The sequence below is a fragment of the Eulemur rufifrons genome, chromosome 9 (genome assembly GCF_041146395.1).
Source record: "Eulemur rufifrons isolate Redbay chromosome 9, OSU_ERuf_1, whole genome shotgun sequence".
NCBI classification, from domain to species: Eukaryota; Metazoa; Chordata; class Mammalia; order Primates; family Lemuridae; genus Eulemur; species Eulemur rufifrons.
In genome coordinates this window covers 46137779-46154793 of record NC_090991.1, presented here as the reverse complement: position 1 = coordinate 46154793, position 17015 = coordinate 46137779, and the positions used below count along the sequence as shown (strand labels likewise).

At 46.9% G+C, this 17015-nt stretch overlaps 1 protein-coding gene across 2 annotated transcripts in view; it reads right to left on the bottom strand.

The window, feature by feature from the left end:
• Positions 1–4171, bottom strand: part of GNA13 (G protein subunit alpha 13) — a 37176-nt gene extending 33005 nt beyond the window's left edge. Inside the window, exons 1-3 of one of the 2 annotated variants that reach the window (XM_069482793.1) lie at positions 3850–4171; positions 3751–3774; positions 1080–1306 (exon numbers count right to left, since the gene is read on the bottom strand). In XM_069482793.1, the coding sequence (XP_069338894.1) occupies positions 1080–1306; positions 3751–3774; positions 3850–4033 (435 nt within the window). In that variant the 5' untranslated portion in view covers positions 4034–4171. Of the gene's footprint in view, positions 1–1079; positions 1307–3750 lie in introns of both variants that reach the window. The other variant, XM_069482794.1, reaches the window with a different exon arrangement.
• Positions 4172–17015: the final 12844 nt, after the last annotated feature.

The following is a 17015-nucleotide window of genomic DNA, read 5'->3' as shown; positions in this document are numbered from 1 at the left end:
TCAATTATTAGTTTTGTATCTTTAACCTGGATTGGATACTTTCTTTTCTACCCTTTCTTCAGTGCTGTGCAAAGGCTACTAAGTATTTTATGGGTAGTCTTGTTTAAGACAAAGCGGAAAAATAAAGGTAAAATAAATTCTGGGTGCTTCCTATGTGAATCAAAGGTACAAAAAATAACTAACATTATTTTGAAGAAAGACATTTTATAAAATGTGGTTAGGAGCCTTAGAAACACAAACACACAATGCAAATATATAAAAAGCATATTTACTGTTAAACATTAAGGATTTTAATCTCTCTCTATATGTTAAATTAACCTGTATCATAAAATGAGTACCTCCAAAGACTAAATAAACAGCACATTTGAACAACTAGGTTCAATTACTTAATTCTTATTCCAAGACTAAATGGTCAGTTTTTGAGAAGGATGAATACAGTTGCTATAATTGGGAGGAAATTATTTTCAAAAATAGAATAAAATTAGAAGAAAATACCTAAGAAAATCATTATGACCTCACTTTTAAAAAGAAAGAATGATCTATTAAATGGAATAGCTTTCCCAAATCTGTGGAGTTTACCTTATTTTTATCTTGCTTAGTAAAAAGGTTATCTATAGCAGCCCAAATTTCTGAGGCTACAATTTTGAGAGATACATTAAAATGCGGATGTCAGCAAAAAAGTGTGCTAAAATCAGATACAGGTTGAGTATCTCTTCCTCAAAATGCTGGGGAGCAGAAGCGTTTTGGATTTCAGGTATTTCCAGATTTTGGAATACTCCAAATTTTGGATATATATAATGGGATATCTTGGGGGTGGGACCTGAGTCTAAACACAAAATTAATTTATGTTTCACATACACCTCAGACACACACCTAAAGGTAATTTTATATAATATTTTCACACATACTCATTATAGGCCAGAACATTTTAGGTCTGTCACTAAACCTCCATCTGTTTCTCCATTTTCAAAAATTTTGGATTTTGGAACATTTCAGAGTTTGGCCTTTGGATTAGGGATGTGCAACCTGTTACTAAATGTCATTAAAACCACAACATTTTAAAAGAGCAAATCTCTTACCAATTGAAATTCTCGACGCCGGTCGTAGGCATTCTGTATGCCGCTGTCTGCCCACAACGCTCTTATAGCAGGAAGATATTGTAAAAAAACCTGAGTTTCCACCAATCCCTGGGCTGCCATGGGGGCTCGAGTGTCAAATGCCATCATCTTGTCTCCATTGAGTTGGTTTGAGTTATCTCCCCAAGGAATATGAAGCTTCTCTCGAGCATCTACCAATACCCTCATACCTTTGTTTAAAAAGAAAAGAAAAAATGTGGAGAGGAGTCATTAGATAGTACCTACGTTTTTACTCCATTATTATTTCCTTAAATTTCTGAATTACTCCAGGCCCACATCATCCAGAAATGGAGACCAACATCAAAACAAACACCCACAACTTCTCAGAGGTTAAAAAAGCTAACAGTTGCTAACTGTCTTAAAATTAGAACCTTGAAAAGCAAATACTATTAACACAATTGCTCTTTCTGAAGGATTTTTAACATATTCCAATTTATAAAATAATTTCTGGGATAGAAGGTGGTCAAAAGAGAACCAAACAAGGGAAGGAAAAAGAAATCATACCGCACAGCCCAATGTCCAGGCTCTGCAGAAAACGGCTACAACCAAGATTTTATGAGCTTGTCTAAAAGACATTTATTTATGAAACACTAAGAACCAAACATTATAGCTCCCCATTCTGCTTGTTCCCTCAGCACCCTAGCACCAACACTAAGTCTTCTAGGAACACAATGAAGACTCAAAAACTTCTTCCAGGCCAAGCTTCAAATCAGTGTAAGTCACAGGATGGCTTTAGATTTCCCTAAAAGGAAGACCAACTGCAAAATGATATAAAAACAGACTCCAACTCACAGAGGGTTAGTTCGAACTCAATTATTTCTATCACTAACTAAACTATGACCCTCAGTCCATCTTAACAGCCACATGGCTATTAGGAAGTCATTTGGATAATTGAAAAAATGTTTTGCTGTCAATTTTCCGATAATACCAACCCGAAAAAAACTAGATGTCTAGTGACTTACTTCATCTCATAATCAATGCTCAAAGTAGGTCACACTTAGGACCCAGTATACAGTAAGATCTAGGTGTTTACCTGGCTCACAGTTAGCATGCTGACTCTATTCATTAACATAATTCCTTAAGTTCAGCTGCATCAGGATATAAAGGTACCTTCAATTAAGGACTAACAAGGCAGGGTCTGTAGCCTTCAAAGAGACCTTAATTAGTTTTGTGCTAAATGGTAAGGCAGGATAAATACAACTGTTCTTTACAGTTTAACTGCAGAGGTGCGAGGGCTGAGAGCTATCTGTGGCCTGTGAGCTCCTGGCCTAGCATTCTTCTCCAGTCATTACCCCACAATGCCTCCTCCTCCAGGAAGGCAGTTTTTCTCTACCAAAACTCTGGGAGGAAAAAAAAGCAACATGAATGAATTACTTATGTACTTCTTGAACAAAAATCCCACTTAAAAAAACACTACTTGAAAAGACCTGCAATCCGTAGCAAACTCCTAGATAAACTGCTCCCGAGATAAAATAAAATCCTGATGCACCTGAAGTAGCAGGGGATGCACCTCAATTTTGCCAAGAGGCTTTTTGTGTAAAATATCAGCACTAAGAAAAATGAGTGCTAATTACCTTTCAAATGACAAAATAAAAACTTCTTGATTTCTTTGAATGCCCAGAAATAAAGACCTTGTGTATTTTTCACTTTAAGAACAAAGTTTAATTTTGAAAATACAAGAGCAGAGCCTATTATCCAACCCAACACTGATTCATTGACTCCACCCGTACAGGAACCGCATGACTTTTAGGCCAAAGAGTCTTCATATCACTACACAATTTCATCTAAATAGAAGCGAGTAGTGGTACCCTCCCCTCCTTCCCGCCCCCAGTCACTTTGCAAAAAGGAGAGTGGAACGTGTTGCACAATAATTACAGAGAAACATGTTACCTGACCGTAACACTGGGGCGAAAAACCACTGATGCTATTTTTTTTTAGAGTAACTGTATGGGTCTGCTCTTTCCTGATGCCAGTGCAGTAAACCTGACGCCCTCAAGTTTCATATCCTTGCCCAAAAGGGCCCCAGAGGCTGTCACCCTACGCCCTTGACAAGAGTCTTCTGGCAAAAAGTTTCCTTACTGCGACGGTTCCAGAACTCCCTTGCTCAGGAGGCGGCCAAAGCAGCAGGGAGTTGGGAGCACATCGACCCCATGTGACTCGGGTCACCCACCCTGGGCAGCGAGGTTCGACATACAGCGCCCTGGCGGGGGATGGGGGTATAGGGTCTGGGGCTGCTCAAGGGTCTTCCTGCCTCATCTGCAGGGAGGAGGACAGGAGAGGTCACCCTGCACCCAGAGGCACCCGGGTCGCCTCACTTCCCTCTCGGAGGGGGCGACACCGGGGTGGGGTGGGGTGGGGGCTGGGGGAATGACTGTGACGCCCACTGGGGCGGCAAGAGGGAAAGCGGGGCGCCCCGGGGCATCCTTTCACCTGCGGGGCGAGGGCACCCGGGCAGGCAGGCCCGGTGCCCGGGGCGCGCCCCCTTCCCGCCCGCCGCCCGGCCCGGTCCTCCGCCAGGGACAGAGCGGACGAGGGCGGTGCCCAGCCCCACACCCGCCGCCGCCGCCCCCGGTCCTCAGTGCCCCAGGCCCGGCCCCGACCCCGGCCCCGGCACCTTTGATCACGTTGCTGTAGATGGTGGGGCGGAACTCCTCGCGCGCGCGCTGGTCGAAATCCTGCCCGTGGATGATCCGCATCTGCTTCAGGAAGGTGGACTTGCCGCTCTCGCCCGCGCCCAGCAGCAGGATCTTCACGAGCCGCTTCACGTAGGTCTTCTCCCGCGACAGGCATTTGTCGATCTCTTTGGACTTGCGCTGCTGCTCGGCCTCGCCGCTCGTCAGCAGGCAGCCGGGGAAGCACACGGACAGCACGGACCGCGACGGCAGGAAGTCCGCCATCTTGCCGCCGCCGCCGCCGCCGCCGCCTCGGCGGGCCCCTCCGGCTCCCTCCGCCTCCTCCTCGGGCGGCGGGCGGCTCCGGCTCCGCGGCTCGAGGGCGGGGAACGCTGCGGCGGCCCAAGCGCGCCCGGGGAGGGAGGGAACCAGCGAACTGACTCGCAGGGCGGGCCGTGCAGGGCGGGCCAGGCGAGCCGCGGAGGGAGGGAAGGAGGGCGGGCCCGAGAGGGGCGGTGGCCCCGGGTCGTGCGCGCCCCCGCTGCCTCCCGGGAGCGCGCGCGTACGCCGCGGTCTCTGTGTCTCTCCGTCTCTCTCTCTTCACCGCCTCCCGCGCTAGGCTGGCGAGTCACGCGCTCGCTCTCTGGCTCGCGTGCCCGTAGCCACGGCCGGCCGCGCGCGAGGAGGACCGGGCAGGGGTGGGGAGCCGCGGTCACGTGGGCCCGGCCGGCGCACGCCTGCAATTAGCTGCGCCCACTTCTGGGCAGAAGGGTCCCTTCCCCGAGCCCTGGAGGGTCCCCCACCCTGCTCTTTGGGCTCCCGCCGCCCTTTCTCTTGGGTTGCGCGCCCGGGGCCAGCTGTCACGGTCCGCGCGACTAACTTTGGGCCACTGGCTCGAAAGTTATTCGAACAGCCGGCGCGAGCCTGGCAGGTTCTTGGTGCATTTTCTTAAGGTGACTCCCTTCACGTTCTACTCTCCCAAGCCCAGAACGATAACCAAACGTCGTCAATGCCCCCTTCTTCCAGCTCTTTTTGGCATTTTCAGACCCCTGCAAGGGCCCTCCTTGGTGGAAAAAAGAACTGGAGTTGATGTTCTTTTTTTTTTTTTTTTTTTTGATGCATGGCTTTTCTTAACTGCTTGTGGAGTTGATGTTCATCTGAGATGTGCTAGAAGGGTTGTTAATATCTCACTAATGTGGATTGCCACCCGAGCTGCGCTGTGACTTCGGTAACGCTGATCAGTGAATGCTAGCAGCAGGAGGGTGAGGTCATGGTGAAAATCCCCCTAACCGGACACTGTGATGCAGGCTCTTCCCAACAAGGAAGCAGATAAGCAAACAGAACGAGGACGGGAGCAGGCAAATTTTAGGTTTCCTGCCAGATTACAGAGGATATGACCAGCCAAGGGACTTTTTTCTGTCCTAATGGCAGATTCAGGCCAGGACACCTGAAAGGGCTGCCAGGAGACAAGCGACAAGTGACAGCTGGGTTGGCAGAGAGACAGCCAGCCACGTCCCCGGAAGCTGACTTCTTCATTCTTAGTATTTAGTTTCAAGTGGAAAAAGCCATTTTAGTATGCCTCTGTCTTTGGCGATGCAACCTAATGCTTCTTGCTTTGGGGGTCTGTAGCTGAGAATCAACTTCTTATGTGTTAGGGAGTTGGGGTAAGAGGTCAACAGTCTGAGAGGCTCGTGAATGGGTTTAAATTTAAAAATCAGTGCTAATCAGTTACTGTCTAGTGCTGAGTTAATGACTGAGAAGCCTCATGACTCAGTAAATTGGCTGCAGTAAACAATGCCTGTCGTAGGATTATCTCCCGTTGCTCTGGCCAGGCCCATAGAGTGAATAGTCTACAATATGCAAAGCAGGGTAGGCTCACCTCCAGTATGTGTGGATCAATAGGGTCAGAATCATTGGGCAGTGCCATCAGTTAAAATGTTTGGTAAAAGTTTACCCTTGATGGAGGCTCTCTCTCTAGTCTCAGCTAGTGTTAGGAAGGCCCTGTTTTCTAACCGTGAAAGGACTAGCCTCTGCCCAAGACCGGGGTGTAGCACCAGCCCCCACGTACTGTTTCTGCATTGACCCCGGGGTGCTAATCTGAACTCCAGCAAAGACAGAGGAGGGAAGCCTGTAAGTTAGGTAGTTAACATCTTTTTTCTTTTTTCCAAAAGTGTGTGCAGCATAGTGGAAAACCAAGAATGCCTAAGAGGGAGGAAGGTATTCCTGCCCAGCCAGTTCATGTTATGACATGTAGAATAGCAGTGAAAGCTGTTCAAAGCTCTGCATGTAACCTTGCCTTGGAACAAGCTTGACTCAGATGGAGCTCGGCTGCTCTACTCAGTGTTTCTGAAAAAGAGACCTCTTTAGGTCCAGCCTGGGGTTTCACTGCAGCTGTCCAACTTCTTCTAAGTAGGGATCAAGACACCTTGTAAACTGTAAGCATAAAAATGAGTTAGAGGTTTGGTGGTTCCTCAAAAACTTAAACATAGGATGAGTAAATTCACATCTAACGGGTACAATGCACACTATCTGGGTGATGGGTACACTTACAACTTTGACTCAAACTGTACGAAAGCAATTTATGTAACCAAAACGTGTATACCCCAGTAATACTCTGAAATAAAAAAAAAAAAAAAACAACTTAGACATAAAATTGCTATGTGACCCAGCAATTCCACTCCTGGGTATACCCAAAAGATTGAAAACAGGTGTTCAAACCAAAACTTGTATACCCATGTTCATGGCAGCACTATCTGGAATAGCCAAAAGGTGAAAACAATCCAAATGTCCACCAATGAATGAATGGGTAAACAAAATGTGATATATCCATGCAGGGGAATTATACAGCCATAAAAGTACTGATACATGCTCCAGCATGGATGAACTTTGAAAATACTATATTAAGTGAAACAAAAGGCTATATATTATAAGATTTCACTTATATAAAATGTCCAGAATAGGCAAATCCATAGAAACAGAAAGCAGATTAGTAGTTGCCAGGAGCTGAGGCAGGAGGGAAGAATGGGGAGTGACTGCTTAATGTGTACAGGGTTTCTTTTTGGGGTGATGAAAATGTTTTAGAACTAGGTAGTGATGATGGTTGCAGAGCATTGTAAATGTACTAAATAAATAACACTGAATTGTACACTTTAAAATGGTCACATGATGAATTTTATGTTAATTTTACCACAATAAAAACTGATTTAGGGAAAAATATTTTCCATAAAATATTTTGGCATCATTTAACATTAAGTGCCCACAGTGTATAACATTCAATGACTGAAACTGCCATTGTATTTATTTTAAAATAATACTAACAATGTAAATTATTTGCACCAGAAGCAAATCTAATGGTTGCTTCAGGTTACATTGTGATGATATTAGTGATTTTTTAAATTTTCAGATAGATTGTTTCATAACTGAGAAAAAAATCTAAACTTTTTAAGGGAGTATAGAGTCTATTGGTTAGAATATTGCTGGATGCTATATTTCCTTCAGGCCCAGATGTTAACTCATTGGAAACATCTGTATTGTTGTGAGACAGTTAATCCGTATGGAAATGAAGGATTCAGATGCCCTGTGGAGCTGTGATAAAATGATTGGAACAGTTGATTAGTTGCAATGCCCTTTTCTTTCTGGAAACTCAAAGTCTAATGGCAAGCAGTCTTGTAAGATAAATAATGACAAGTGTGACTAAAAATACATTTCCAAATGGCTATTCTCTTCTTGCCACCTTAGAAACAAACCTTTTCCAACAACACTGCCATACTTGAAATCTATCTATAACTCTTCTGTTGGAACTGAAAGATAGATTTTTATCTTATAATCACAGTTCAGTTTCAATTTAAAAATGATATCACTTAGCTTTTTTACCAATCGTGCCAAATAATTTTGGGCTGTTTACAAAAATCAGAATTATCCACAAAGGACAAAAATGTGTCACCCTTAGACATATTCAAAAAAAATGTGCCAGAGGCTCTAGGAACAATTCCAAAAGAGGAGTTAAAAAATTTCTTTTTGATAGGAAATATGATTTAAATAAGTGTTTCCCCTGCCAAAGTGACTACTCACTACTAAGAATGGGACAACACCCATTTAGATATGTTTATTTAAAAATCAGTCTCATTACTTGATGGTTAAACCTTGTGTTAATTTTCTAATAAGGATGGTGACACATGCAAGGTTCTTATTACACAACTCTCTTCTGCCTCATCAGGATATAAAATGAATGGATTCTAATACTTTCTTGCAGATAAAACAGGCATAGACTTTTCTTACCTTCCTTTCCCCACAGGAAAGGAAGGGAATTCCCAAGCCTGCCCAAAATACAAATCCCTTACATTATTGTAATGTTTTAAATGTGTCAAAGCACTTTGACCTACTTTATCTCATTCTCTGCTCACAATAGCCTGACTAGGAAAACCCAGAATTAACCTCACTCCCATTGGGTAAGAAATGTTGTTTTTTATTTTGTTGATCAATTGATTGGTTGATGGATTGACAGGGTCTTGCTGTCACCCAGGCTGGAGTGCAGTAGCTAGATCATAGCTCACTGCAGCCTCGAACTCCTAGGCTCAGGCGATCCTCGTGCCTCAGCCTCCCTAGTAGCTGAGACTACAGGCGTGTGCCACCGCGCCAGACTAATTTTTCTTTCTGTCATTCTTTTTTTTTTTTTTTTTGTAGAGGCAGGGTCTCCCTATGCTGCCTAAGCTAGTCTTGAACTCCTGTCCTCAAAGAATCCTCCCACCTTGGCCTCCTGAAATTGTGGGATTACAGGCATGAACCACCATGCACAACCAAGAAAAGTTTAAGTGACTCCCAGTTGCAGAGCTGGGACTGGAAGCTCCCTATTTTGACTCTTAGTCCAGTGCTCATTCTGATATGCCAAAATTGTTGTAGTGCCTAGAATGCCCCGGTGTATGAAGTTCAAACTGGAAGCAAGTAGCTTACTGTACTTAACCTCTAGGCACCACAGAGTTCAGTACTTTTGTGTGTTTGTTAGTCTGTTTTTCCAGCCCCTTTCAGACTGGCTGCCATCTTGAAGTTCCCCAGCTCTCGGGCTGATTCTGGTAAGAAAGACCTTCTATCCTTCGAGCTCAGGCTTTGGTTTGTAAAACATTCCAGGTGGCTGATGGAGAAATAGAAGGAAACAAGTTTATTTATTTGTTTGTTTGTTTGTTGTTTATATGATATGTAAGCCCCACACATTCTTCACTTCACAAGAGTTATATTTGAAAAGGCAACTTTTTTGGTAATGAAATTTGATGTGACCCTTACCAGAATAAGCCTCTCATGTGGAAAGTTTCGTATGAAACTACACATGTGGAATTGAATTGATGGTGGTTTTGTTTGTTGTTGTTAATAATGGAAAACATGACTTTAATTATTGGTTGTATTTTTCTCAGCGTCCGAAAAAGATCCGTGAGCTGCTGTGGACCAGCTGAGCCCTCAGCTCCTGAGAAGTCTGAAGCTGGCACTGTCTTAAAGACACGCACTGTTACTCATGCAGCTTTTCCACCTTGCTGACCGCATCAGACCCATTTAAGGGCACTCTGTTTATATAACGCTAAGCACAAGGCTTTTCCTGTAAATCTGAGATGCTTTCTGAGAAACTCAAAACATCCTGCTCACTCCCCCCCGCCTTTATTTTCCCCCATGGCTTTTGAAGATGAGGGGTACTTTTTATATTTCAGTGCCTGTAAATGGGGTGCCCCTTGCCAAAAATAGGTAAGGATGCTTTAGAATGTAAGTTCTGTTTCTCCAGGGACGTTCAAGCTGGCAGTCTCAGTGTATTCCTGTGTCTGAAAATCCGGTGCTCTCATCCTGGCAGCAGGCAGCAGTTTTCTTTCCCTTGGAACACCGGATAAGCAAGCTTGGACCTGCCCCTTCCAGCAACCACACTCCTGGATAGCTGGCTCCAAGCACAGGTAGCGTCACATGTCACGGCCTGTAGACCTGGCCTTTGCCTCAGTGCAAAATGCCGGGAGTGTCAGCTGGTTGAATTTACCACTGAACAATAAGGGGCTGATCAAGGAGAAATGGTCCACGCTGGCTCAGAGCAAATGGTATCATCAGCTTTCTCCAAACGCCTGCTGAGGAGTCAGCCACTAAGGAAAAGAAAGCCTTGCTCGTGGTAGGATTCAGGTAAAGGCAGCAGGTGCTGAGTCAAAACAACAAAATGAGAGGGCTTAGAAGATAAGTCATGGAGCTGAGCTCCCTCTTTACTGCCCGGCTTTCTCCAGGGAAGCGTATGCCAGGTCCAAACAGGAGGAGACAAGAGGAGAAAATGAAAGCGCAGGGAAGGTGCTGGATGTGTGTCAAGCCATCTTGCACTTGTGATGGTTTCCCCTTTCTTTGCTAATAACCAGAACTGTAAGAGGAAAAGCTCCCTTAAGTAGTAAGGTCATCCACTATTCAGTATGAATCTTATCAGCTTGTTGCTATTCATTTTGTTTTCCAGAGAAGGAATATAGTACAGTGGGGAGACGGTGGGTGAGAACTCAGTTAAGAGACCTCAGCCTTGCCTTTCTTATCTGTAAATTAAGAGTGGTGATACGTAAAGATTTATTGTGGTGATTAAATTACAGCACAAGTGTGCTCAGTGTCTGTCCATCAATGGGAGTTTGAGTTTTAGACTATTAGGAAGGAACAACCAAACCTCTTTAAAAGCCGTTCAAAGGTTTAGCAACATGGTCATTGTCAGAACGCTCTCCCTGTCCCCTTCCTAAGCCCTTCCTTCTATGGTAATGAATATATATCTTCTCTTTCCTGTGCTCAGAGTCACTTGCAGCCTCTGATGTGCCCCCAGCAGGTTCTGTTTCTGGTCTAAAGGGCCTGATACAACAGTGAGAAAAGGATGTGCCTGTTAGGGGTTTAACCCCAAAATCTCAACTCTGAAGAGGGGCAACATTTATTAGTTCCCACCAGGAGCCTATGGAATCACCTCTTCAGCCAGAGAGTAGACGTTCAAGTGGGGATGCTGGCATGGTACATTAAGAGCATGGGTTTTGTTTTCTAATCTATAAACTGGGTATATAATAATCTTGGAATGTTTATAGGGGTTGTATAAGATGACAGAGCCAGCTATCACTCACCGTTACCATGTCTTCTCCTGTCTAAGTGCTTACTTGTCCAGTCAATGAACTTGTGTCTATGTCATCAGGGTCATGAGTAATGAGGGGAGTGCCTTGGGGTGTGCATGTGGATACTTCAGCCCACACCCCCATGCTCTCTGCACCCCTGCCCCCCACACAGCCACCACCGGACAGCCCTCAGGCCTAGGGGTGGACACATCAGGGTGCAATCCTCCCTCAGGACGGACCTACACCCAGGGCTTGGCCCGCTTGAATAGGAACTCTGAGGTCCTTGGTACCTAGAGTTTGGTCTGGGAGAAGCACAGGCTCTCCTGAGTCCCTTGGCCTTGCTGCAGTGTAGGGCAGCACCAGGAGAGGGCCAGAGAAGGACCCTCTGCAGCCCAGGCAGGCTGGGGCCTCTCATGCCTGGAGCTAAGTGTGGTACTGGCTGGGAGGATACAAGGAGCTGACATCTACATTGCCCTGTGTCACAGGGAGTGAACCAGACCTCAAAAACTTCCAAGTTCCTAGGCTGTTGAAACGGATCCCGATGACAACACTTCTGAATGCACAACTGGAACACTGCGTTGAAGTCATTTGTTAGCCAGTCCTTGGCTGAATGAAGACTGTGGCCTTCCTATAGGAGCCTGGTTATCACTGCCCTTCCCAAGGCTACCCCCGGCAGGAATCCAAAGAGCAGTTTTCTAGAGAAGCAGATATAAAATGTGTTTTGGACTAACCCTCAGTTATTCTATCACCCTGGATTTCTGCTAAGGGAAGAAATAGTTATCCTCAAGGACTTAAACACATTTCAAGAGAAGATGGGAATTCTGCCCCGAGGCAGGATATGAAACCCCTAAGTCTTCTCCTCCATGATTTATGAGCTATGTGTACCTGGCGTTCAGAAGGGTGGAAGGTGCAAGGTGCTCAGATTTAAAAAGGTTAACACCTACTGCCTTAGGCAATTTTCTAAGAATTGAGCAGATCACAGAGACTCTCAGCTAATTTGTTACCACAGTTAGGGAATTGGGATTGGGGGGCCACTATTTTACTCCTCCTGGGACAAACACACTTGACCCAATAAACTCACCAGGGAAAGCAAAATGTGTTCCAATGGAAAAGCCTAGCAAACTACATACTTACAATTTATGTCTTGTTTCCCGAAAGATTTCCTCCATGGCCCTATTCTTAATTATTTAACCGTTTCCTTAAATGGGGGAACAAATTATAGTAGTGATCACTGTATCAATAGCCAGAAACTATGAAGTATTTCTGAAAAGCCTTTCCCTCATCCCATAGGATAGTCTCCTCTTAGAATAACAGCTTTTTCTTAGGGAGATATTTCTTTTGACAAATTGCTGTCTTGGTTAATTTTATGCCCATCCCAACAGGACCAGCCAGTTGTCGAGTCTGGCTGGCAGTGGTAGAAAACACCCGAAGTTCTCCCTGTTTGGGTTTTGAGTCCATCATCCCCTGTGACCCCGCCCTTCCTTCCCGGGTCTGGTCTCTCCAGGTTGGTCAAGGTACCCAGCTTCTGAGGTCCTCTCCTTGCTTCTGTCCATCCCAGCACATGTCGCCCTAGATTGTCATTGTCCCCTGCCTTGCCTACCATACCAGAATGTGGGCTCTTCGAGGCAGGGGACACAGCTAACTTACTCTGTATTTCAGCATCTAGTGTGACATATAATAAAGGCTTGATAAATGAGTATGCACCATCTGCCTACAGCCAACCCTTGTCCCTGCGTTTCTGAGGTTGAGAGCTGGGTGTTCCATCCACCAGAACTGCAGGGACCCACGCAATGACTGGAGAGACTTTGGCTTGGCCCCGCTGGTCAGAACTGGGGCCCTGGGTCTTGCTACACACTGTGCTAGCTAGGAATGGCTAGATAATACCACATTGTGGGTTACTAAGTGGATCTAATTAAGGGTGTGTGGGGGTTGGGGTGGGGAAGGGAGATTGGACACAACAGCATGCAAAGGACATCAGTCGAGTAGCCTGCTCAGGGAGGAACAAGCTGGACAGTGAAGTGTCCCGGCGTGGGCCAGGGCAAACTAGAATTTGAGCTGCCCTTACCAGCAGCAGATGCCTCACAGATGCCCACTCCTATCAGGCATGAGCTGGGGTCACCAAGAGCACCCATGAGAGGAGGCAGGGAGTTTTTCACCCTGGTTCTGCCACCTCATGTTTCTGTTGGTATCCTGTCATAAACTGCCTCAATTCTCTGAGCTTCATTTTCCTCATCTGAATAATGGAGCTAATAATGCCCACACCCCACTGGGTTGCTGAGAAGATTAATTGTGGTAACATATGTAAAGTGGCTGGGTGCGGTGGCTCACACCTGTCATCCCAGCACTTTGCGAGGCCAAGGCGGGAGAATCACTTGAGGCCAGGAGTTTGAGGCCAGCCTGGACAGCATAATGAGACCCTGTCTCTACAAAAAGTAGCAAAAGGCCGGGCACGGTGGCTCACCCCTGTAATCCTAGCACTCTGGGAGGCCAAGGCGGGTGGATCGCTCAAGGTCAGGAGTTCGAGACCAGCCTGAGCAAGAGCGAGACCCCGTCTCTACTAAAAATAGAAAGAAATTATATGGACAACTAAAATATATATAGAAAAAATTAGCCGGGCATGGTGGCGCGTGCCTGTAGTCCCAGCTACTCGGGAGGCTGAGGCAGTAGAATCGCTTGAGCCCAGGAGTTTGAGGTTGCTGTGAGCTAGGCTGACGCCATGGCACTCACTCTAGCCTGGGCAACAAAGTGAGACTCTGTCTCAAAAAAAAAAAAAAAAAGTAGCAAAAAATTAGCCAGGCATGGTGGTACACGCCTGTAGTCCCACCTACTCGGGAGTCTGAGGCCAGAGGAGTCCTTGAGCCAGGGAGTTCCCGGTTACAGTGAACTATGATCACGCCACTGCACTCCAGCCTGGGCAACGGAGCCAGACCCTGACTCTACAAAAACAAAAACAAACAAACCAAAAAACATGTGTAAAGCACCTAGCAAAGTGCCTGGCCCACAATATGTGTCAAGAAATAGCAGTAGCTTGTGCTACTAAGCACTGGGGACTAAAAATAGTTAAAAGGATTTTGTTATATATTTGCAAATATTTTTAAAAAAACAATAACAAAGTTGCATATACTAAGTTTTTCTTTTCTCAGTGACACTAGCCATATTTCAAGTGTTCAGTAGTTAATGGGAGCTAGTGGTTATTTCCTGGGCCAATCCATGGAAAGTGGACAGGGGGCTTGGATACGAGAAAAGGGGTAAGGAAAGGCATTCCAGGAAGGTGGAACCACCTGAAAGCTGGCAGGCATCTGGCATGAGCCTGGGACAATGTAGAAGCCAGTTTGATCAGAACCGGTAAGTTGAGGCTGAAGAGGTGGGGTGAAGTCAGATTGGGAAGGGTGTGGATCCCGGGCTTCGATGTTGGAATTTTATTCTGTCGCCAAACAGGAACCACTGGAATATTTCTGAGCAAGAAGGTGGGCAGCATGTGCACTGGTTCAGCTTGATTCGTTGGGCACCAGTCCCCATGAGGGGATGTACTGGGGAAAGACACCAGCCAGGGAGAGCTGCGGTGACAGCATCTGGCCAGCATGAGAGCCAATAGAAACATCTGGAGACTTTACAAAGCCAGACTCGGCAGGATCAGAAACCAACCAGGCTCTTCAGAGCGAGGACAGAGAAAGAGGCAGAGAAGCAGGAGGCCTGGGGTCTGCGTGCCTAGGGGACTGGCTTGACACTGGAGAGTTTAGGGAGCCAGGGCGATTCTGCAGGATAGGATGTGACTCCCTAAGACAGCTGAACCCAGGCCCTGGAGTCTGTATTTTTTATAGATTAAAAAAAACAACAACTGTATAATTTGTAATCCTCACCCCACCCTCTGAATCACACAGCAACCCTGAGTTGGACTTTGCCATGAGTCTCTGAGATTGTGAGGACACTCCTTAGTTCTAGAGAATGAAGTGCTGGGTCCAGAATGGAGTCGAATTAAATGGAATTCGTTCTCAAAGTCAGGGGAAAGTGCCAGGTGGCAACTCCTCTCCTCCCTGGCTGGCTTTTTTCGTACCCCTGACTTCTTCCCTGGGAAAAGCATTACTTCAATGTGGATTCAGGTTTTGCTGTGCAGGGGGATGAAGGCTCTGCTGGGAAGCTGCCCATCCCCTCCCCCTCGGCTCATCTGCGCCTCAGGCCTGAGTCCCTGTAATCTCCAGTCCCCACGTGCAGATGGCCCACGTCCCAACCAAGCCTCTGGGGCTGCTGGATGTGGACAGAGCTTTCTGTTAGGAGAAATAAGCCCAACACTGTGACGTGAGGACAGGTGGGGAGTGCCTGGCCTGGGTAGGGCACCGCACTAGGTGTTGGGAGTACAAAGGGGGAGGGAGTGTGCAAGGAGTTTACGGTAAACCTAGGCGAGGTCCATGGGTCACCCAGCCACTGCTGTGCTGAGTGCTCTGTGCCACCATGGGGACAGGGACAGCTGCCCAGGGCTGGGGGAGTAAGAACATCACCAGCCTGGGCACTCTGCACAAGTGTCGAATGACAAGGAGTGGGCAGGGGTGCATTCTGGGCTGGGGAGCAACACTGGGGTGAAGACAAGGAGGAATGGAGAACAATGGAAGAATAATGAGATGATAATGGTGGTCGTTGTCTACCGGGCTCTTGCTCCATGCCAGGCACTGTCCAAAAGGCCCCTCACCTGTTCGCCTTCTCCCCCTGGAGCTCCCAGCGGTGAAATGCACTTGTCCAAGGCCACACTGCAGGGACGGTGCTCATTCAAACCCATACGTGCTTGACTCACGCCACTCTTTAAGCAGCATGGTTCTGCGAACCACTGAGCGTCCTATTGGGAGCACTGGCGGAAGCCACGCTGATCTACAAAATGCTAGATTTTATTATGTTTTGATGACTGAACCAAAGTCATGTAAGGGGGTGTCATGAGGCACTCCCTGTTGCTAATTGGAAATAAACTACAAGCATCGAACAGGTAGTTCCATGCAGGATGTAAAGGGGACACTTAAGCCAGTGTCCCAGCATCCCGCAGTGTGGGGTCAGCAGCGTCCCCACAGCGAGCTGCCCCCTGGCTGGGCGGATCTGGCAGGCGCTTCCTCCGGTGCTGGCTGGCTGGCTGGGCACCAGGCCCAGACTCGGGCTTTTCTAGGTCAGGCGGTTCTATCTGCAGCCTGGCCCGGGGATACAGTTTGTGCGAACTGCAGACATCGCGGGCGCGCTGTGTAAACACAGACTATCTCCCACTCCAGCATTTCCTCTGGGGAGGCTTCTCCTCCCACTGGGATACTGAATTCCAGCTCCTTATCATCTCAAGCTTCCTACTCTGATATAAGGAAGCTATTAAAGTCCGTTTCCTGGTATTGCCTTGACCCCACCAGGACATGCTCGTGTGGAAGCAAATGTCCCTTAGGGGAGAATTTTTTCACACTCCCCGAATCTATGATCCAGCCTCAAATCTCCCACATCAAACGAGCCTGCAGGAATTTGGAACATGTTTTCAGTCAAAGCCTCAGGCCCGTAACGTTTACTTTCTACTCCAGTTCGTTCAAACGTGTTTACTTGGCTTTCCTGGATGGGCCCTGCCGCCTCTCACACCTTGTTATTTCTAAACTCTTTTCCTTCCCGATGCCAGTCTCCCCTCACTGTCCTTCCAGGGGGTCCTGGTCACCTCTTCTGTGCTTGTCCTCAGACTTCTCTGCTTCCTGCTTGCCCTTGTGACTGAGAAAGTCTTCTCCCCCTCTCTTTCCAAGTCCGACTGAAGGAAGGAATAGTAGGAAAAAAAAATGGTGACGACATTCCTCAAGATCCAGTTGAAAATAATGTGAACATTCCCTGGGCTCTTCATCTTCACTTTCGTCCCTCTCATCTGAGCTCCTGTGGAGCTCAAGTCTCTGTCACGGAATTTAGTGCTTGTGGTAGCTGCCTCTAAGATGGCCCCTGATGAAGTCTCTACTCCTGGTATTCACGCCCTTGTGCAGCCCCTCCCAGAACAGACAGGACTGTCCCATGTAAACAATAGGTTATTGTGGCACAGACCGTGACTGCTGAGGGTAGGTCACAACGACATTGTGTAGCTCCCCCCTTGCTCTCCTGTCTGACTGGCCAGGTGGGGAGCCAGTGGCCATGTTGTGAGGACACTCAAGCAGCCCTGGGCAAGGAGCTGCGTGGAGAAGAATCCAGACCTCCTG